The following is a 22,484-nucleotide window of genomic DNA, read 5'->3' on the forward strand; positions in this document are numbered from 1 at the left end:
ATCCACTCTTGTAAGGCAGACCGAGTGGACTCAATACCTAAGACAGAGTCACGCAGGCGTATGGTGACCAAACCTGCACGTGGGATATTTGTCCCCGGGCAAAGAAAATACTGTGTGCGCTAGTGTTGGGATACTGCAGATCCGGGGGTGGGGATCATTCACATCTCCACAGCCTGGAAGGCCGAGCGGGGAAGAGTGAGGAGCAGGGACTACGCAGTGCTTGGAGGCAAAGGATTAAATGCGAGTTTCAGAAACAACGTGAATTGAACCTGACCACCAACGCTGAGGACGTTGAGATGCACGGCACCAAGCAACCTCAAAGCATCAGGTCCCTCCCCTTTTTCGTTTTCCCTTCGGCAAAGGGTCCGAGTGCACGTGCCGGAGCAAGGTGGTCTACAGGTGCAGCAGAGTAGGCGGCAGTGGGATACACAGCAAGAGCCTTTAAAGCCGCTGAGAGGGAAGGGGGTCTTCAGACAGCCAAGTGTCTGAGGCCCCGGAGGGCGAAGAGGCCGAGTCGGCGGAGCTCAGCAGGCCCTTCCCGACGCCTCCACCCCCGGAAGCCACCGAGCCTCGGTAGCGGTTCTGGGGCGAACAGAACGCTGAAACAGCCTCTCCAGAAGCCGGGGGCCGGCACGCAGTTAACCTCCTCCCCTGCGGAGACCTAACCTCGCCGCCACACTTCATTATCATAGAAAGCGACGCGGCAACTGTGGCGGGCGACACACGCCCGCAAGGCGGGTTCGACCCTGCCCAACTGCACGCCCCAAGTCCCGGGGAGGGACAAGAGAAAATACGCACCAATCAGAAGGTAGACATGGAGGACGCTCACCCCTCGGGGCCAATAAGAGAGAGGGTGGGCGGTGCCGAGAGTGTCGGTTCGCTCCTGGGATTTAAAACCTCAGAGACTTGACCGTTAACGGCAGGCTGGACGCGGGGGCGCGCCGTGCGCGTGCGCGAGCTGCCGAACGCTAACCGACACTTGCGGGGTTCGGCTGGCGGCGCGCCGGGACGCGGTGCGACGGGCTCGGCGAGGCAGGTGAGCTGAGGCAGAGCTGGGAGCGGCCGGCGCGGGGGCCCGGGCGGGGAGACGGGTGCGACTCGCCCGCCGCTGCGGGAGCCTGTGCCCCTCGTTTTCCCTGCCGCGGGACAGTCCAGAAGTGCGGGTCGCCGGCCCTCTGCGTCCGGGTGTCGCCCCGGCCGTGGCGTGCGCGGGGCTGCGCGGCCCCTCGGGTCACAATGCGCGGCGACCGTGCGGGCCGAGTCCCACCCAGGCCCGGGGACCGAGCCCTGCCGCCGCCAGACGGTGCGACTGTCGGGACCAAGCCTGGTCACCTGGTCGCCTCGGACGCGCACCTTTTGTGGAGCCTGGATGTAGCCTTGCAAGGTGTTTGCCTATGCGTTGGCACAGCCGGTGAAACTGGGCCTACCCAAAAAAGATAATAGACCTGGCTTTATGATAAAAATGTTTCTAGTTAGTAACTCAAGAAGAACATCAAGATATCTTAGAGTGCAGGACTGGGGCGGGGGCCAGTGTGGATTTATGAATCCGTTTAAATGGAACGCGATGTCTAAGCCGCCATCCACTAACATGACCTCATTCTAAGGCGATAAATCGGCCAGAATGCAGACGTGTATGTGTACTTGTTTTTAGAAATAAATCCGAGCGGTATTGAGTACGTACACAGAAGAAAGATGGAAAATAGTGGTAATTCCATCAGCCACAGGTAGTCGTCAGAGAGAACACTTCACATTTGGGTTTACCTCAGATATTTACGTGGTTATCCTAACATACATTTAATATAATTGTATACTAGGAATGTAATAAAGTGTTGAAAACAGATCATGCCTTAGTCATTTACTGGCAGCAGGTTTCTGTCAGATGTAGATGTTTATTGCCATTATTAACGGATGCATGCTCTTTCTTGCTATGGCTATATTGTACTGTGTACAGGGTACTTGAAAAAGTTCTTGGAGGGGCTGGCATTGTGGCATAGCAGGTTAGGATTCCACCTCTAGACCTTTCTGCCTCTCCCTCTCACTGTCTAACTCTACCTCTCCAATAAATAAAATCTTCCAAAAAAAGAAAAAGACTCCGCCTGTGAAGCCAGCATCCCATATGGGCACTTATTGGAGACCCAGCTGCTCCACTTCCAACCCAGCTTCCTGCTAATGTGCCTCAGAAAGCAGTGGAAGATGGCCCAAGTGCTTGAGCCCCTGCCCCCATGCAAGAGACCTGGAAGAAACTCCAGGCTCCTGGCTTTGGCCTGGCTCAGCTCTGGGCCATTGCAGCCATTTGGGGAGTGAAGCAGCAAATGGCAGATCAATCTTTCTCTCTCTCTTTCTCTCTCTCTCTCTCTCCAATTCTTTCAAAAAAATCTTTTTTTTTTAAGACTCTTGGAAAATGCATATTATGGAAAAACTACTCATGGCTTTCAATTTTTTTGCACCAAAATAAACATCTTTTAATTCCATTTTCCCATAAAGTACCCTTGTGTTATTTAACCAGTCTCTACTAATGAACATTTACGCTAAAGATAGTTTCATGATCATAAAATCTTCTGTAGTTATAGTCACAATACATCTACATTTTGCATTCTCATCCAGCTTGTCTCATCATAAATTGCTGGAAGTGGATTTAAATTACAGCTTAAAATTCTGATTCATAATGCAATGCCATCTGGAAAACTTAATCCTTCCTAATAGTCATTCTTTGGTAAGTCATCTGCCTTTTCCCTATTCTACTGATGTGTAATGTCTCAAAGAGAGAAAGGATTGCCAGGTCTTTATAGCAAAGAAAAGAAATGACAGCTACATGTGGACCTTTTTAAAGTCTGTATTTTATTATTTGCAAACACCTATCTAGATTTATTTATTTATTTGAAAGGAAGAGTAACAGAGATCTATTAAGTCACTCCCCAAATGCCTACAACAGCCAGGTCTCGGTCAGGCTGAAGCCAGGAGTCAGGAACTCCATCCAGGTCTCCCATGAGGGTGGCATCATCAGCTGCCTACCAGGCACATTAGCAGGAAGCCGAGTAGCAGAAGACTCCTTCCTCTGAAATGGGATGTTAAGCATCCCAAGCAGCAGCTTAAACCAGTGTCACAGCACCTACCCCATGTGTGATAATTTAAATGCAAATGAGTAACATGGTAATCACTGTATGAATTTTTTTTTTTTTTAGAAAAAATGTTTTGACTTTAGTGTCAAAAATGTTCCTAGCCCAGAGAATCCCACAAAGATGTGAATATATATATTTCAAATTATTTGCATCAAAATAAACATCTTTTAATTCTATTTTCCATGAACTTTTGGAAGTACCCTCCTTCAAACTCAAATTTCACAGTCTATTTCCATTTTAAAAGTGAGGTGTGCTCTAAGCCCTACTTTACTGTCTTCTTACACTTCTTTAGTTCCCAACATGGATCAGAAACTTGGGAATTTGCACAACTACCACTTCAAGTAACAAATGATTCTGCAGTTAGATTTAGAGGCTTCTCGTTTGTTCCATGTGTGATGACTCCTTTTTCTGTGTTAATTACCAAAAATGAGGTCACTAAATCATTTAGATTTGATACTTTGAAAGGATTTTACTTAAGGTCTAGGATCTTTAACCCCTTTGCTTCTACAGACTCAACTAATATTTGGCTCTTAGTTAAGGCTTTTCCACCTTCCAACTGTATAGTACTGCTGTAGAGTTGGTTTCTTGTGAAGGGTAGGTGGTTTGGTGCAGTAGTTAGGATGCCCAATTCCCAAATTAGAGTGCCTGGGTTCAAATCCTGACTCTGGGTCCAGTTTCAGCAGCTTGCTAATAGATCTCTGTGTCTCTGCCTTTCAAATAAATATAAAATTTTTAAAGAATAAAAAAAATGAGAAATGATTTCTTAAACTCTATTCTTCTAGGTTTTTTTTAAACTTGAATACTAATGCCAATCAAGATATACTGAAATAAGGTAAGAACTTAAAAAAAAACCCACTTTGGTTTGCTTTACTTGTTTAAGGGTTTTTCCATCATGCTCAATAATTTCACAGAAAAAGGAAGTGGGTAGGGAATCTTTACATCAAAATTAAAGGATGAAGTAATCATACTTAAAAATTAAAGGCATTATGAAGTGTTGGTAAACCAAGTCCTAAAATGCAGTCATGATGCAAAATCTAGAAAACTTGGTTAGTACCACTGGTTACTGTGAATAAACCTTGCTACTTTATACCACTCATTAGAACAGGAATATTTGTACCCTCTTTGCTGGGATGTGTGCCTCCTTACTCTTCAATACAAGGTCACCTCACTTTTCTGATGCAGACTTCCTAAACCTGGAACTTATTTTTAGTCTACCTCCTTCAGCAGCACTTAGCATCATCAGTTTGCTATTTGCGTGTTAATTCTGCCTGAATTGACCCATGTGCCAGTTGTACTTGACTGGCATCTTGGGGATGGAAACTATAGGAATGTAACTCAAAAAAAGTTCATGGAAAAAAACTAAATTACACAGTGAGTTTATTTTGGTGTTAAAAAAAAAAAAACTGAAACCCATGCATTGTTTTTGATAATGGGCATTTTCCATTAACTTTTGAAAAATTATTTATTTAGTTATTTGAAAGGCAGAGTTACAGAAAGACAAAGAGAGAAATCTTCAATCCACTGGTTCACTCCCCAGAGGCCACAACAGCTGGAGCTGGGCCTATACAAAGACAGGAGCCAGGAGCTTCTTCCAGGTCTCCCATGTGGGTACAGGGGATGAAATAGTTGAGCCATCTGCTGCTGCTTTCCCAAGTGTATTAGCAGGGAGATGGATTGGAAGTGGAACAGCTGGGACTCGAACCGGCACCTTTATGGGATGCTGGCAACACAGATGGCAGCTTTACCCACCATGCCACAGCGCCAGCCCCTCAAAAGTTCTTTATATACGTAGACTTCAAAAAAAATTTGCACCAAAAAAACACTTTTCTACCCGGAGCCCTGAACATAGCTAGGAAAAAATTATTTCTTGGCTCTGAATAAATCTCTTAAGCATATAGTGTAAGTATATGGATAAAACACTGAAAATTATTACTGACCCAAAAGGTCTGAGTTCATTTCTTTCACTTTTTTATGAAAGAGGATATTTAAGAGAGCCTTAAAAAAAAAGTGCTTTAAACTCTTCTGAATATATATATATTATATACTTAGACCTATATATATATATAAGTGTATATATATATATATATATATACTTAGACCTATATATATATATAGGTGTGTCTAAGTATTTTGAGGGTCCCTTATTAATTCTGCTTTGATAACAAGAAAGCCCCACCTCTTCACTGGTCACTGAATTACTCAGATCTGAAAGCTAGGAATTATCCTGAGAGATTCCCTACTTTGGAATTCCACACTTAGCCACTGAGTCCTCTGCTTTTGCTTAATCTCCAATTCATCTCTCCCTCTCTATCCATTCTTCACACTACAAATCCATTCTAGACCATCATCTCCTCTTGCATTGAGAGCCTGATATTAGTCCCTGCTTTCAGTCTTGTTTCCATTCCAATCTACAGTGTCCAGAGTGATATTTTAAATTTAAGATTCTATTAGTGAAACAACTACTTACATAGCATTAATGTTGTGTTAGATAGTTAGTAGTCTAGAGATGACTTAAAATATACTGGAGGATGTACACAGGCTATATGCAAATATTATGCCATTTTACATAAATGACTTGAGCAGCCTCAGATTTTGGTATGGGGGTGGGAGGGAGCTGCAGCCTATCCCCCTCATATACTGAATTACGGTACCTGAATGCATGTGATATAACCTTTTAACTCTATACAAGCTGCACCTTCTGCCTCAGACATACTTACAGCTCCATTTCTTTATGTTCACTTTAACTAGTCCCTGCTTGCTCTGCAAAGTGTAGCTTGAAGATCTCTTTTTAAGAATTTTAAAGTAACCACTAGATCAGGGATGGAAAATACTGTGGCCCATGACTGAAGAATGCTTTTTTTTCCCCACATTTGTAAAGGGTTTGTAAAAAAGAATGGGCAACAGATACCATTTATGGTTCATAGAGCCTAAAACATTTATTCTATGGTCCTTCATAGAGTTTTCCAACCTGTGCAGATTTATATGCTTCGTAAGAAAGGCTTCTGTGCTTTATACACCAGCAAGGTCAGGCTTCTAATGATCTGAACACAAGGCACAGGTTTCCAAGTGCATGCGCACATGTGCGTCTTTATTTTACAGTTGCTTTTTGCATCCTTCATCTCTTAAATCTTTTGGACAAAGAAGAGAGGATGTTTGAACTCGTGTTTAAGAATTTCCTTAAGAGAGTATTAAAGTCTTTTTTCACAAGAGATGATCATAGGAATTTCCAGGACTTCCTGCAGTAAATATTACTTTTGTATTTCCTTTCTACCTTCCTACCACTAGCTGGTTATTGCATCCTAGATCCTGGTGATATTTCTATGGTTAAATGATGCTTTTAATTTCTGTATCAACACAGACCCTCTTTGTTGGATTCTCCAAAACAGTTTTCTCCTCTTCATGTGTGTCATTACAGTCCCTTTTGCCTTTTGCTTCTTTCTTGTGGAGTAAGTGTGGGTGTTCAATGCGTCCCCTACGTACAAAATGCTGGATCCGGGATTCCAATCCTTGGCATTTAGGACGATCCATTAGTGGTTTATATGTGCGCATTTTCACTCCTTCTACAAAGGCGCTGGTGTGCTTTATGACAGGGGGTGTCACATTTCTCCACTCTATCACTCCATCTGTCTTCGGCCCTGTCCCACAAGATACTGCAACAGAGTCTAGTCCTTTCAACATGCTGTACAACACATGAGTTTTGACAGCATGATTGGCCCATAGTTGCTGTAGGTGAGTGACATTGAATTGTTGAACCTCCTGGTCATAGATCCACTTGATATTTTCAAACTTACAATCATGTAAGACAAGAGGAAATTCTACAGCCATACTAGAGACAAAAAGAAGAAACAGTATGAGAACACATAGCAGCCATTCAATAGTCCATCCAGAGAACTGGGTTGGGAGTAGAGGGGGTTACCCATTCTGGTCGACAGTGAGTCTTTAACAGCTTGAAAAAAAAATACTGTCCTTGGGGCTGGCATCATGGCACAGCAAGGTAAGCCAACAACTGTGACACCAGCATCCCATGTAGCTCTGGTTCAAGTCCTGGCTGCTCTGTTGTGATCCAGCTCCCTACTATTGGCACTGGAGAAAGAAGCAGAAGATGGCCAAATGCATGGGCCCCCATTCCACAGGCAGTTCCCAGGCTCCTGGCTTCGCTTGGCCATTATGGCCATTCAGGGAATGAACCAGTGAATAGAAGATCTCTGTCTCTGTAACTCTGCATTTCAAAAAACTAAATTTAAATAAAAAAGTATTTCAGGCTCATTAGGCTAATCCTCTGCCTGTGGCGCCAGCACCCCGGGTTCTAGTCCTAGCTGGGGTGCCAGTTCTGTCCCGGTTGCTCCTCTTCCAGTCTAGCTCTCTGCTGTGGCCCGGGGAAGGCAGTGGAGGATGGCCCAAGTCCTTGGGGCCTGCACCCACATGGGAGACCAGGAGGAAGCACCTGGCTCCTGGCTTCAGATGGGCGCAGCGCACCGGCCGTGGCGGCCATTTGTGGGGTGAACCAAGGGAAGGAAGACCTTACTCTCTCTCTCTCTCTCAATGTCTAACTCTGACTGTAAAAAAAAAAAAAAAAAAAGTATTTCACAGTGCTTGGAATTTATTTAAAAAAAAAATGTATATTCCTTACCCTTGAACCACCTTCCTATAATTACAGAGAAATAAAAATGCAACAAATGGCTCAACCTGACACAGACTTGATTTATATTAGGTGAATGATAGTGGTGTAACAAGTCATCTAGACTTGTTGATGAAGCTCCTTCATGCTATAAAATTTAAAACTGTTGGTATTTTCAAATTTGTTAATGACATCCCAAATGTTTATGAGTAAAAGTTAGATTCTTATAGCTTAGGAATGAATTACTAGCATCTGTCTGACCTTAGCGTGTACTCCAAAGAAAAATATTACTATATTCTTTCTGCCTCTTCTGCATTAGGAGATTCAAAAGTACAGTAGAATGATTACTTGATGCAACATAAGCAAGCTTTAACATGAATAGTTTGAATTGTTCAAAACTTTCTAACATAAATTCAGAAACCAAAACCACCACCAAAAAAGATGCAGAAGTGAATGTCCTTTTACTAAGGAGTCTGGTCCAGACACCTGTTCCCTTATCAATGGGATAAATAATAAGAGAAAATCAGAAGATACTGCTCCCCTCTACATGTTCATAACATCCTACAAATTAGATTAAAAGCTGTATGAAAGCAGAATCAATTATTTAAACAATCATGAATCATGGGAGAGAGGAGGCTTACTTGGGACTTTTTTCTTTGGCTTTTCCACTCACCTATATTGAGGTTTCTGAGGGTTCTTCTCTACATTCAGCAGCTCATCAATTATGTCTGGTTTCTCCATTCCTTGGCCAATCAGAAAGAGGATAGCCATCATACAGCGCACTTGATGATAAAGGAATGCCTGGCCTGTCACTTCAAATTGACATAACTGGAAATGTTCTTGCCATCTCTCCTCACCCAGGCTCTGGCCCACTAACTGTACTTTAGCAGACAAAATAGTTCTCTGAAAATTAATAACTCCATTAGCTACATCCATTTTACACAAGTTCCTGAAATCATGGGTGCCAACATACTTCTGGGCTGCACAATTCATGGTCACAATATCTAAATCAGCACGAGGGAAAAAATAGTGGTAAGTCCGCTCAAGACAGCTGAACCTAGCACTGAAACCAGGATCTACTGGGGCCCAGGCCAGTATACGGATGTCTGGAGGGAGCACCCGATTGAGGATGTGGGTATAACGGATCTCTTCAGCAACATCATTAGCTTCATCTTTTGAATTACAACTTTCTGAATCTTTGGCCATTGGAAACTGAGAACGAAGGTCAAGAGAAATTACCTGTGGAATTAAGAGAAAGAGACTGTTTCAGAGATGCAAATCTCTATACTTACTACCTACTATGAGAATATTCTGGTATTACTTGCTTTAAGAAATAATATGCTAGCCCTTACCTGTCCAAAGGCACTAACTCCTTTGTCTGTTCGTCCACACCGGTGATAGTTGGACGTCTGTCTGCTTTCTACTAGTCGAGTCTTGGTTAGTGCCTCAAACAGTTTCTCTTCAATGGTATTGGTTGTGTTTTCCTGACTAGCAAAGCCCTGGTATCCCCAGCCCAAATAGGCTATCCTTAGGGCTACATGTCTTCGGCCATGAGCACTGAAATCAAATGTACGCTTAGCTTTTCCAGTTCCTGAGGCATTTTCTCTAATGTTTGAGTCCTTATAGTTGCCCTGTTCCTTTTTAAGTCTTTGTACCTCCTGTTCCAGTTCTTGTATTCTTTTTAGAAGTTTCTCAGTCTGGTTTCTGTCTGTGTCATTTTCAGCCATGATATTACGACTCCAGAATTCAACAAATCATACAGGTCCTCCTCCCTGAAAGAGACAGCAAAATAATATCAGTTTCAGTGCCTGTTCCTTTGTTGATGTCAGTATCACTATGTTAAATAGTGTATAAGATTTAATTTTAGGTCCAAAGAATGCAGACTTTTTTGCTTTCCCAGGGATGCAAGCATAAGCTTAACTACTACAGATCAGTCAGTTTTTAAAATAGTCAAAACCTGGAGGAAATGTCTGTGTGGAATTTATTTCTCTGTTCAGTAACTGAGATGGGAGCCAACACTATGGTATAGTAGATTAAGCCTCCACCTGCAGCGCTGGCATCCCATATGGGTGCCAGTTCAAGTCCTGACTGCTCCACTTCTAATATAACCCCCTGCCAATGGTCTGGGAAAGCAATGGAAGATGGCCCAAGTCCTTGGGTCCATGCACCCACATGAGAGACCCAGAAGCAGCTCCTGGCTCCTGGCTTCAGACTGGCCCAGCTCCAGCCATTCTAGTCATTTGGGGAATGAACCAACAGATGGAAGACCTCTCTTTTCATCTGTCCCTCTTTCTGTAACTCTGCCTTTCAAATAAATAAATATTTAAAAAATAATAACTGAGATGACTGAGGACTGATGCTCTTGATATTTCTCCCCAAAACATTTCCTTTTGATTCCTCATATTTGTCTAGTTTTCCTAAATATAAGATTTTTCTCTATGGGCTATTTAAGTCTGCTTGAGTTTCTGCTGCTTTCCATTATTTCAGTGATTTATGATTTATTTCTACTCTCTTCTAATATTCAGTTTTGTCTTACAGGTGGTACAATAGAAGCTAGCCTAATTGAAGAAACGTATCAATGATTATATTTCACATTGGATGTAGAACTTGGAAACAAGATTTTCTCACTTTAAGCAATTTGGATGGCAGAAAAAAGGTAATTAGGCATCACTTGTTAAGCTGAATTTAGTACCATTTCTTATTTTTTTTTTTTTTTTTTTTAGTTAATTTATTTATTTGAAAGGCAGAATTAGAGAGAGGCAGAGAGCAAGGTCTTCTATCCACTAGTTCACCCCCCAAATGGCTGCAGGAGCAGGGAGCTTCCTCCAGGTCTCCCACACAGGCGCCATCTTCCACTGCTTTCCCAGGCCAAAGCAGCAAGCAAGATCAGAAGTGGAGCAGCCAGGACTCGAACCGCTGCTCATATGGGATGCCAGCACTGCAGACAACTGCTTTACCCACTACACCACAGCACTGGCCCCATAGTACCATTTCTAATAAAAAGATTTCTGTACTTTTAAGTTACAAGAGTCTGATGTCACTTAGATGCCAGTGTTGAAATTCTTTGTATGTATTTCAATGATCTGATGGTTCCTTTAGTTACAAAAGATATGTATCCATTTTGAAGGTTCACTCTGTTTACTATTCTAGGGGAACTCACCTAGTTTTTTGCGCTTTGAGTTTCTGTATGACAGGTAGATTAAAAGTTTAAATGTAAAAAAAATGAAATATTTCATGATTTATAACTTTTTCTTATACTTTTGGAGAAAGACATATCTAAGTAAAACACTGTAAGAAAAGAAGATTAACCACCTAAAAATAAAAATTTCTTTCATCAAAAAATAAAAAAAGTGAACCAACAGGGGTGAGTATCATGGCTCCCAACAGGTTAAGCCACTGCTTGCAACTGGGGCATCCCATATTGCTGATTTGAGTCCTTGATTACTTCCAGTCCAGCTTCCTGCTGGTGCACCTCAGAAAACACTGGATGACGGTTCAAGTACTTAAGTCCTTTGCCACCCATGTGTGAGGCCCACCCTTGACAGTTGCAGGCATTTGGAGAGTGAACCAGCAAGTGCATAATATCTATCTGTCTGTCTCCCCCACTTCCTTTCTGTCTCCCTTGCTACTGCTCTCCCTCTCCCTGTCACTCTTTCAAATAAATAACAATAAAAATTGAACAAACAAAAACTGGGAAGAAAAAAATGAATGGTGACAAAGGACTAACCCAATATACGAAGGTACTTCAAAGATTGTTCATGGAAAATTGAATTAACAGTTTATTTTAGTGCAAAAATATTTTTAAGTCCATGCACAAATAATATGCATTTTCCATGATTTTTAAAGTACTCTTGTATTTCACTAATAAATAAATTGGTTTTCATGAGAAATTCAGTTCAGCAAAAGTCCAAAAACCAGAGAGGTAAATAGACAAAGATGAAACATTTCATACAAAAAGAAAAAAGGCTTATAAATGTACAAAAAGATGCTCAGTTTTACTCAGGAGTATATGAGAATTTTTTCATGGAAGTGACTGCAAAGATGACAGAGTTCCATTTTGGAGAGTAGGTAGAGATATAAACTGTATTACATTGTTGGCACAGCTTCTTCAGAGGTAAGCATTTTGGCAACACTTCTCAAAGTTGAACACAAATGTACCTTTTGACCCACTGGTTCTATGTCTAGAAACTTAACCACATGTATTTGCAGAAGTATGTAAAAACCTACACAATTTTCATTCTAACATTAGTTTTTAACAAACGATTGAATCTAAATTATATAAATACCAGAACTGGCTGAATAAACTACAGTAGATCCATACACTGGAATTCTAAGCAACTTTAAACAAAATGAAGTCTATGTGCTGATATCACTTGGTCACTACAGTTACCTTTAAGGTTTACAGGGTTATATTATACTATGCTCCTTTCTGGTATTAAAGAAAAAAGTATACATGTAAATATGGAAAATTCTGGATAAAGCATAAGAAACTGTCTCTGAAAGTGAAATGTTACAAAAAGTACAAAGTACCTGCTACATATTGCACATTAAGGAGTGTGCTTCATTATCAGGTAGTCTGGAGCTTTTCTTAATGCCCGAACTTGCTGACTCTATCTTAGGAACTAAAGGTGGCCAGGCAGTGACAGTGCAAGCAGGTAATGAGTCCTTAGAGCTGAGTAATTGCCTCCTCCAAATTGTGCCAATACTACTCTGTACTAATCACTATCTTACTATAATTACTGAATTTATGATTGCCTTATTCATTTACCTTTTGTCATCAAACAGAGAAAAGGGAATGAGTAATATATGAGGTAGGAATTTATTTTCAGAAAAACTGACCACTGTTATCTCTTGCAGATGGCCATACAGTGTAGGGGAAGCAATGAAGGAACTCATGGGACCTGATGGACAAACATGGGCCAATATGGATCCAGAAGAACGAACTTTAGCAGCTGCTACAGCTTTAACTCATATGTGTGCAAGACAAGGTGAGGGAGATGTCAGGAGAGAAGCCCAAACTACTCAGTATGATCCCTACAGCAAAGCCTCAGTAACCCCAGGGAAGCGAACTACTCTTCCTGTGCAACTGCAGTACCCCCAGGTAGAAAGTAATAACACTTCAGAAACAGGCTCGGAAGCCTCCCAAAGACTAAGAAAGCCAGTAATGAAGAGAAAAGTACTACGGAGAAAGCCAGATGGGGAAGTGTTAGTGACAGATGAGTCAATTGTCAGTGAATCAGAATCTGGTACAGAGAGTGATCTGTATCTCTGCGACTTAAGACAAAGGCTGATGAATCTGCAGTTCCAAGAAGACCGGGAATCCCCAATTGATATTTCACAGAAATTTAATCTACCACATGAATACCAAGGAAATTCTCAAGATCAGCTCATTTGCTATCTACAAAGAGAAGGAATGGGCCCTCCAGCTTATGAACAAGACCTGATTGTGGCCAGCAGACCCAAGTCCTTTATTCTCCCCAAACTGGACCAGATAAGCCGAAACCGGGGCAAGATAGACCGCGTAGCCCGATATTTTGAGTACAAACGCGACTGGGACTCAATGCGATTACCTGGTGAAGATCAAAGGAAGGAATTACGCTGGGAGGTCCGAGAGCAGATGCTTTATAGAGCAGAGCCCCAGTCCAAGCCTCAGCACATATATGTGCCAAACAATTATCTAGTACCAACTGAGAAGAAAAGATCTGCCCTCCGTTGGGGTATTCGTTGTGACCTTGCAAATGGTGTCATGCCCAGGAAGCTTCCCTTTCCTCTTTCTCCTTCATAAATTGGTTTGCTTGTCTCTCCTTTCACAGGTCTGTTTGCAGTAGCCTTAATGTCTCTCTTAAATGGAAAGAAGTGACTTGAATAACCCACAGAACATTACACAGAGTAAGGACTTTACCCATCATTGGTCCTTCCTAGCTGTACATCATGTTAACATGCCAAAGTACCACTCTGAAATTCAGCAATTATAGGATAAATCATTCCAGAGAAAGAACAGGCATAGCCTTTCTATTTTGTCAGATTTGTAAGCACCATTTCTTTATGCTCTTTGGCCAATGTGAGCCAATGTGAACTGCTGTGTTTTAATATATTTAAGTTGCTGGGCATTAGTCTTATCTATTAAAGAATTTTGGAAATGCATGAGCTTCCAACCTCATTTTTATTAAATAATTCCCAAAGTAAGATCTCAAACCTGGAACAAGATTTGCTTCTGGTCATACTCCCTACTGCATTCTCACCAGGTAAATGACAGGCAATAAGAACAAACAAAACAACCTGCCCTTTACACACAGTCCCAAAGAGAACAGCACAGACAACCCCCTCCTATGCATATAGTAAATTCAGGTAGCCGTGTGAGACAGACAGAATTCCAACTCATTTTCAGTTAGCTCAGTGACATTTTGCCCCAGACTGTTTCCAGAATACCATGCTTTATTTGCCAGACTGACTTAGGAATTATGCTGTCACTTAAAGGGTATTCCTACTCTGCAATAGAATTTCAAAAAGCTGTCATAAATACCAAAATAAATCTGGCCTGTTTAGATACAGAACAAAATACTAAGTCTGCATCTCTTGAAATTTATTTGTTGTTAATACTTACAATGCAATGAGGAACATCTAAAATCTGGAAATTACCAGTTTTAGAATTTTGAGACCTGAAAAGTAAGATCAAAAAGTCTGCTTATTTGAGGACAGCTGTTTAACATATATGACCTTGACCATTACTATCTGCTAGGTTTTGTCCATAATATTCAAAGCTACATAATTCATAAAGTCACCCAGTTCCATTGCTAGGCACTTTTTTTTTTTTTTTTTTACTTTTTATTTTTTGACAGGTAGAGTGGACAGTGAGAGAGAGAAACGGTCTTCCTTTTCCATTGGTTCACCCCGCAATGGCACACTGCGCTGATCTGAAGCCAGGAGCCAGGTGCTTCTCCTGGTCTCCCATGGGGTGCAGGGCCCAAGCACTTGGGCCATCCTCCACTTCACTCCCTGGCCACAGCAGAGAGCTGGCCTGGAAGAGGGGCAACCGGGACAGAATCCGGTGTGCCGGCACTGCAGGCAGAGGATTAGCCTATAGAGCCGCGACGCCGGCCTAAATGTACCTTTAATTTTTATACCAGTTTTCTTAAAATTTTTCTAATTGCGTGTTCTTCACAGGCACATTATTACCCTCTTTATCTGGTCTCAAAGTTCATTACTGTCAAAATCAGTTTCCTAAGTGGCTCCCTAGCTCAATCCCTTTATTGACTAGGACACCCTGGGGTGACTCTGTTCCCAAGGCCAGTTCCTGGTGAAAGCCCTGAGCCCAAGACCCTCTCCTCCAGCACAGGACACCGCTTGCATGGCGAAGTGCAGGGGTTCCCAGGCTCGCAACGCGCCAGAGGGGAGGCAGCACCCTAAGCCTCGCCTATAGAGCAGCCATCGTCATTCAACTTTTTCATATTAAAGCTTAACCTCGAGAACACCAGAACTAGTGGAGAGCCAGAGGTAGCATTTACTGTGATAAACATTTCAACCCAGAAGCAGAAACGTCCAAGATCACCAATACTAAACAGGAATCGCGCCTGAACCAAGTCCGCAGATAGCCACGGCTCCCCCCAACCCCACAGACTGCAGGGATCCGAGTTCTGTTTATTTTTATGACAAACGGGTTTAACTAGGGAAGCGGAGTTTAACTCCACGGTCCCAGGGCCGTCTGAAAACCCAACTAAGCCCGATCGCAGCGTTTCTGCCCGGAGAACTCCAGAAAGAAAATTCCATGGCCTCAAGCCCCACTTGCATAAACCAACACTTTCCTGAAAAGACCAAAGTATGTGAAGAGGGCGGGGGAAAAAAAAGACGATAACCGTTCAGGTAGATGTCCACGAGTTAGCTCCTCCGCACAGCCCAGAGCGGCGCCCGCCGGAAAAACCCGCTCGTACCGTCCCGACGCCGTCCGCGCGGCGAGGCTCGAGGCCGGAAGTCGTCACGGGGCGCCGCCGGCGCGCGCGCGGAGCCTCCTGGGACATGTAGTCCACGGTTGTAGAAAGGGCGCCGAGAGAGCCGGGGAGCGGGCTGGACGCGGAGCCCACCCTAAGGTTTCTCCTTTACCTGCGACGAGGCAGGATCTGGAGCCTGGGGTAGAACAAGAATAAAACGAGACATTACAGTGCTGCGCTAAAATGATAGTAACGCTTTCCATGTCTGCCACTCTTGCGCGAAAACTCAGAGACTGAAGGTCTGACCCAATCTTGTGCTAGTTAAATGAAAGTTACCGCTGAGAGAAACATTTGCTATTAGAATCCAAATGGAAAGGCTAAAAGGAAACGGCTGGAGCGCTCGGGGTGAGGCGCAGCAGGGCTGCAGGCGTGTGGTTCAGCACCACGGAGAGATCATGACCACAGTCTTCTGTGCGGGCTTCTCCAACGGTCCCCAATCTCACAGATGCCGTCCCGAGTCCCAAAATTCCACCAGAAAGGGAAAAGATGTGGTCCTTTTGTGCAGATTCAGCAGTCCGAGTGCAAAGGATCGATCCCCGACGATGCGAGTGTATGTGGAAGGCAGAGACTGCCCAGGAAAGAGCAGCTTTCTCGGCGCCGCATTCGGGAACACCGCAGGGACCCGGGGCGGGAGCAGCAGTAGGAACTTGAGCGACCGCTTCCTTTCTTCAACTTTCGCCTTGGAATTCGTGCATCAAACCCAACGCCACCTTGTCCTTGCCGTTTGGCAATCGCCAGCCTCTCGTACCTCTTCTCATGCGGAGGCGGGACCGTGCCGGGAGAAAGGCGAGAGCCTGACACTCTCCACCTGGAGGACGGCCTGGGCAGGGGCTGTGGGGCTGGGGGAGGCAGGGCTCGCAGATCCGCACCCTGGAGCCCGAGACGCGGCCTTCCCGGAGGCGAACGGGGGCGCGGATCAACGCGGCTCCTCCAGCCGGCTCCGCCCCCGGCCCCCGCCCCCATCCCCCACTCCCCGTCCGGTCTCCCCGCCCCCCACCCCGCGCCAACCCTCAGGCGCCTGCGCGCTGCCCCGCGGGTGGTGGGCGCGGGCGCTTAGGCCTGCCCCCCGAGGAAGCTCATTGGACGCCGGGTGGGGCCGGGCGCTGCCTCGCGCCTGTGCTGGAAGCACGTGCTGGGGGCGGGAGCAGCCACCGCAGCTATGGCGTCGTTACTTTGGGCAGGCGACGCAGGGGCGGCTGAGAGCGAGCGGCTGAACAGCCACGTAACCGCCACCTGGGGAGGGCCGAAGGGTGGGGGCTAGAACAGGGGCTCCCCGAGGAGAAACCGCTGGGGTGGGGAGGGGGAGCCCTGCTCGCGTTTGGAGTGGGTGTCAAATGGGAGAGGGGAGATGTGGGAAGAGGGCCAAAGGAGACCCCGGGAGAGACAAGACCTTTGGTTTGGACAGACAAAATGAAGACACCTGGAAACCCAGGGAGGGAAAGCAGCTGGTAGTCCCGACTAGACTGGTTTTCTATTCCCAACTTGACCACTGAGCTGGCTTCCTCCTTAAATCTGCCGATTTGCTTTCCTAGTCAGCCTCTCCTTGGTGGTGGTGTGACCCCCAGGTACCGCCCACACTTAATCTGGCCTGTTCCAGGGGAATTTACCTGGTTAGGATACTTCACATGGGAGACCTGCCCCGTAACACTGCAGAGCAAGCCGTGTGGCAGTGGTCTTCCTGAACCCCTTCCAGCACCTTTGTAGGGGAGCGCTGGGCTGCGTGATGGTGTATTTCCTAATACGGGTTGAAATTTGTGTCTTTCACTAGTTTTCAAACCTCATCCACCCCCGGAAGAACCTTCATGGTGTTAAGAATACTACAGTCCCAGACATAGGTGAGTGCTGTTAGAGTGAATCAGATTGGCTTGAATTGGTTTTAGAAATACTGCTTTCATCATGTCCTTGCCTATTGAAATACTTTGGTTCTGTTCATTCAAAACCTTTTCCAATCATCCTACTCATGAAATGACTCTTCCTGTCAATATATGCTCTATGAACAAGAAGAAAAATAGGCGTACTGCACCTTACATATCTGTTCAGCCTTTATCTTTACAATTATCGTTTGTCTTTCTTCCTTTTAGATGATTCTATTAACATAGATGAAAATGAAGAAGAAGATGTAGGTAGGAGATTAATTCATTTGCATGTATCATAATACATTCTGTTTTGGTTTATCATTTTTACAATTTGGATGAATAATACAATCTCCGTTAGCAAACAACAGACTTTGCTTCTGTTTTCTTTATGAATTGGGAATATCAGAAGAAATACCAAATTAAGACTGGGATGTACGTATTTAAAATAAGTTGAAATTGGATATACAGCTAATGGATTGAAATTCCCAGCTGACAAGGAACAATAGGTCTCCTGTAGATGTAGGCTTCCTTGAGGTGTTATAGCAGAGCATAAGATGCTAGATCTTCGTTCAAAAATGAATTCTCGGTGCTATGTCATTCTTTCTAGAACCTTCTTTTATATGACAGATGAGAATAAAGGGAACTGCTTGCCGTTTAACTGTTGAACGGGAGAAACCAGGTGATTAGATGGCCATTCAGGAGTCCTGATGTCCTCCACTTTTCTTTTTGCTGTTGTAGTGGATTTGGCAGCTAATTCACTCTTAAACAAGTTAATCCGTCAGTCCTTGGTAGAATCCAGTCACCGAGTTGAAGTCTTACAAAAGGATCCTAGCTCTCCACTCTACTCAGTAAAAACGTTTGAAGAGCTGAGACTGTGAGTATTTTCACCCTTTTAGTATGGGAAAATGCTGGAAAGCACAACCCAGAACAAACTGACCTGCTGGTAATAAAACCATCCGGGTTTCCTGAAACTCAGTATTAAAATAAAATGTATACATTTTACATGCAGTTGAAATATAGCACAAAGAATGCTAGGGTACCTGAGTTGCCTAGCAAAATGACATGTTTTTGTGGTAAAAGATTTTAATCTTGCAGTGATAAGGGAGAATTGCTAAAACAGATACAGCCGTATTGCTGGTCTCCATACCAGAATTCAGATACAAGAGCATTAATGACACAAACATCAATGCCATTTGTGAAAAAGAATTAAACAATAAATGTCACATCGTTGTCTGCTTATGCAGAAAATAAGTCTTGAAGAAAACTGGTATGCTCCTTTTATCAGATGAATTTTTTTCTTTGTTGTTCAAAACAAAGTTCAACTTTGGACCCTTACCACTGCGCATAGCATGGGCTTATAGCGTAAGGGTTCAGCAGCACAGACGTGATTGTACGTGCCCAGGAGTTAGGGTATGAATGATGTATTTCTAAATATTTTTAAAGCTCAGTTGCAAAGTGGCTGAGTTTAGAATTCATCTTTCAAGTCTACATTTCTGAAGCTGCTGAGAAACTCTAGGCTCCAGGTGATCGTCTTTGTTTTTGACAGAAAGGAAGAGTTACTGAAAGGGATCTATGCAATGGGATTTAACAGACCATCCAAAATCCAAGAGATGGCTCTCCCCATGATGCTCGCACATCCGTGAGTTTCCAGGGCAGTGGTGTTCCACCTTGGTTATTTTTAGTCTCCTCTTTTCAATTTATGCCTAAGTTCTTGTATTCAGTTTATGTCCAGTGGTCTCCTCTCTTCTGCAGACCCCAGAACCTCATAGCACAGAGCCAGTCTGGAACAGGAAAAACAGCTGCCTTTGTCTTGGCAATGCTAAGTAGAGTTAATGCCTCTGAACTATTCCCACAGGTAAGGAAAGACCAAAGGAAGGATGGGAATCCTCATAATGCCAGTGATATATTGGTAATAAGTGATGTTACTGAAATTATGTGATTACTACAATGATACTATATTTAGAATAGGCATTCTTCCATAAAATCATAGAGCACTGGGCAGCAGAATGGGGCAGGGATGCAGAACACAGGCTTCTACAGTGCAGCTGGTGCCCATCCTCGCCTTTCCATTTGCTGGCCAAATGTCTCAGGCAAGTTCTCTGGGTCTGTTTCCCTGTCTGCAAAGCATTTCAGGAGACACAAGTCACAGCTGATCTATTCACCCTTGAGTCCTAGCAGCATGCCTAACTCGTAGAAATCGCTAATTAGCATTGCATGCATGAATGATGGGTGAGTGGATGCTTATCTCCTAGGATTATTGTGCAGACGCAGTGAAACAATGTCCATTTTTAGCACTGTTCTTGGAATAAAGTAAGCATGCAGTGATGATCCCATAGAGCTGTAGGGCCAGGAGCTCATCTAGTCCGCCTCACCGATTTAGCAGAGAAGGAAGCTGATGCTTGGGGTAAGAAGTGTCTGCTGAAGTTGCACAGTCAGAGTGACTGAACAAAGACTGTCGCCCAGCTCGCGGTTCTCTTAGTCTAGTTTTCACGCATGAAAAACATCTGGTAGTCTGTCCCTCTTTCTCCGAACTTCACTCGCTGACTTATTGACAAGCTGAGCTCCCGTCTCCACTGAAATGAATGCTGTGTGGAACACCAGGGCGCTCTCGGGCTGGCGCTGTGGCGTAGCAGGTAAAGCTGCCGTCTGCAGTGCTGGCATCCTATATGGGTGCTGGTTCCAGTCCGGGCTGCTCCACTTCTATCCAGCTCTCTGCTATTGCCTGGGAAAGCAGTAGAGGATGGCCCAAGTCCTTCGGCCCCTGTACCTGTGCGGGAGACCCTGAAGAAGCTCCTGGCTTGGGATTGGCCCGGTTCCAGCTATTGTGGCCATCTGGGGAGTGAACCAACAGATGGAAGATCTCTCTCTCTCTCTTTCTCTCTGCCTCTGCCCCCTCTGTAACTCTGCCTTTGAAATAAATAAATAAATTTTTTAAAGGGGGGGGGGGTTCTCTTAGTAAGCTGCCCCTATGATTAGCAAGATAAGCTTTGGATGTAGGAGATTAAGATCACACATGGGAAGTCTTGAACATGTTATACAAGGTCAATGATATTTACATTTGAAGTTTGATATTATCAATAAAAATTCTTCACGGTAAGTCGTGCTTGAGCACTTGTTGAGAAGTGTGCGTGGAAAATATTTTTAGCACTCTGATTCCCTCTGTATCACATATCCCTAATGGAAACACATAAATGATTAGATACCACCAGTTCCTTCCATCAACATCTTGCTCCATCGACAACCACCACCGTGGAATAATAAAGAGTTTGGGAGAATATCATTCTGAGAGGGGTTGGTGGGTGGGTAGGTAGGTAGAAAATATAGATGGATTGGAGCAAGCAGGGACTGTTGTGGAAAGAGGCAGACTGATCAATAGGCAGGAGGTGATGACGATTGCTCAGGCTGTTAACTGTCTTTTGTTCCCTCTCTCATTGATTCACAGCCTTCCTACATCCCATCATCCCCACACAAAACAAGGGTGACCAGTAACCTGTGTTTCCAGATAGTCCTGTAGAGGAAAATACGTAAAAGCTAGCTAATTCTCCGTGTTTCCACCCCTTCCTCCTCCAGTACTTAGCACTCACTTCAAACGTACTAACTTTTAAAGTGTATCCCATTTAAAACATGCAGCCTAAATCTCCAGTTTCATTTCTGTAGCTCTCGCTTTAAAAATTGTCATGTGTTTCAAGTTTGAACAATGGCTGATATGAACTTTCCTCTTCCTCTCTTTTCTATCTGACAGTGCCTCTGCCTGGCTCCTACTTACGAACTGGCTCTGCAGACTGGTCGTGTGGTTGAGCAGATGGGAAAATTCTGTGTGGATGTTCAAGTGATGTATGCCATTCGAGGGAATCGAAGTAGGTACCAGTTAGCCAGTTCTGGCTGATTTTTTAAATTGCAGCTTCACCTCTAAAGCTGGTTATAGAGCTTCTCTACTTTCTCATCACTGTCTCTAAGATGGGAGGTGTAATAGCACCTGTTGTTATTCTATGTTCTTTTCTTTGAGACTTGATTGTTTTGTGCAGAAGGCATTTTTTTTCCTTTTAGCCTATTACATGCTTATAATTAAAAGAAAAACTTTACAAACCATTAGAAGGTAAAAATGATTCTTCCTTTCCTCCAAACTCTAGTTCCCAACATAGCAGTCTTATTAACAGGCAGGCCTATGTTTTTTGCCTTTTGTTTTGAGCCGATCCAGCCATGTAAATGTGTGTGTTTTCATTGAGCATTTACAAAACTTAGAGCGTTTTTCATGCCATTCACTCTTTTGACTAGTTGCACTGTAATTTATCTAATATAACCAACTGATGGACATTTAGGTTGTTTCCTCTTTGGGAAAGGTTTGTAGTTTCTCACAAATGTTCCAGTATTTCTGTAAGACAGTCACATAGCTGTAATGCAATTTTTAAATTACCATGAGTTAGAATCAGATAAATGGGACTATTATGATAAACTAGAAACTTGAGAATTTATCCTAAAACTCTGAAAAAATCATAAACCACCTTGAGCCTCAGTGTTTGCACTTGGAAAATCATTACCATCTGTGCTTTTGCTTATGGGTTTTGTGCTGTGTTGCCCTGCATTGTGGCCTTTTGGGGTGAGGCTGTTTGCATCTGAAGGAAAGCTTAAAACCCTTTCTTTTCCCCTAGTTCCCAGAGGCACTGAGGTCACCAAACAGATTGTAATTGGTACTCCTGGCACTGTCTTAGATTGGTGTTTCAAGCGAAAACTGATTGATTTGACTAAGATTCGTGTGTTTGTCCTGGATGAAGCAGATGTGATGATTGATACCCAAGGATTCTCAGATCAGAGTATTCGTATTCAAAGGTAATTCAGATTCGTCCTTTCTTCCTGGGTCTTCTGTCCAAGTGAGGAACTTTGTCTGCTGCTTTTAATTGTCTTTACT

The 22,484-nt window shown here is 43.7% G+C and overlaps 3 protein-coding genes across 11 annotated transcripts in view; 2 read left to right on the top strand and 1 right to left on the bottom strand.

Annotated features, from left to right (window-relative positions):
* Positions 1–879: 879 nt before the first annotated feature.
* Positions 880–15,677, top strand: HYLS1 (HYLS1 centriolar and ciliogenesis associated). Of its 4 annotated transcripts, XM_008259617.4 has the most exons (5): positions 914–1,036; positions 2,605–2,713; positions 3,902–3,951; positions 10,276–10,393; positions 12,595–15,677. In XM_008259617.4, exons 4-5 carry the CDS (start codon positions 10,380–10,382, stop codon positions 13,520–13,522), a joined length of 942 nt encoding a protein of 313 aa, XP_008257839.1. In that variant the 5' UTR covers positions 914–1,036; positions 2,605–2,713; positions 3,902–3,951; positions 10,276–10,379; the 3' UTR covers positions 13,523–15,677. The 4 variants fall into 4 exon arrangements, with proteins under 4 accessions (XP_002708677.1, XP_008257845.1, XP_008257839.1 ...); XM_008259623.4 differs by lacking the exon at positions 2,605–2,713 and having other exon boundaries at positions 885–1,036; XM_008259625.4 differs by lacking the exon at positions 3,902–3,951.
* On the bottom strand, positions 6,030–15,804 carry PUS3 (pseudouridine synthase 3). 6 transcript variants are annotated; one of them, XM_008259598.4, is made up of 5 exons: positions 15,591–15,680; positions 14,342–14,396; positions 9,090–9,509; positions 8,411–8,976; positions 6,030–6,945 (listed from the first exon to the last, which is right to left on the bottom strand). In XM_008259598.4, the coding sequence occupies exons 3-5, from the start codon at positions 9,462–9,464 to the stop codon at positions 6,444–6,446; spliced, it is 1,443 nt and encodes a 480-aa protein (XP_008257820.1). In that variant the 5' UTR covers positions 9,465–9,509; positions 14,342–14,396; positions 15,591–15,680; the 3' UTR covers positions 6,030–6,443. The 6 variants fall into 6 exon arrangements, with proteins under 6 accessions (XP_008257820.1, XP_008257826.1, XP_008257806.1 ...); XM_008259604.4 differs by lacking the exon at positions 14,342–14,396 and having other exon boundaries at positions 15,666–15,804; XM_008259584.4 differs by lacking the exon at positions 14,342–14,396 and having other exon boundaries at positions 15,591–15,731.
* A 981-nt stretch (positions 15,805–16,785) lies between these two features.
* Positions 16,786–22,484, top strand: part of DDX25 (DEAD-box helicase 25) — a 34,823-nt gene continuing 29,124 nt past the window's right edge. Inside the window, exons 1-8 of the mRNA XM_002708616.5 lie at positions 16,786–16,944; positions 17,491–17,557; positions 17,804–17,845; positions 18,317–18,452; positions 19,125–19,217; positions 19,331–19,433; positions 21,321–21,435; positions 22,228–22,405. Coding sequence (XP_002708662.1) covers positions 16,882–16,944; positions 17,491–17,557; positions 17,804–17,845; positions 18,317–18,452; positions 19,125–19,217; positions 19,331–19,433; positions 21,321–21,435; positions 22,228–22,405 — 797 coding nt within the window. The 5' untranslated portion in view covers positions 16,786–16,881. The remainder of the gene's footprint in view (positions 16,945–17,490; positions 17,558–17,803; positions 17,846–18,316; positions 18,453–19,124; positions 19,218–19,330; positions 19,434–21,320; positions 21,436–22,227; positions 22,406–22,484) is intronic.

Source organism: Oryctolagus cuniculus, chromosome 1 (assembly GCF_964237555.1).
Source record: "Oryctolagus cuniculus chromosome 1, mOryCun1.1, whole genome shotgun sequence".
NCBI lineage: Eukaryota > Metazoa > Chordata > Mammalia > Lagomorpha > Leporidae > Oryctolagus > Oryctolagus cuniculus.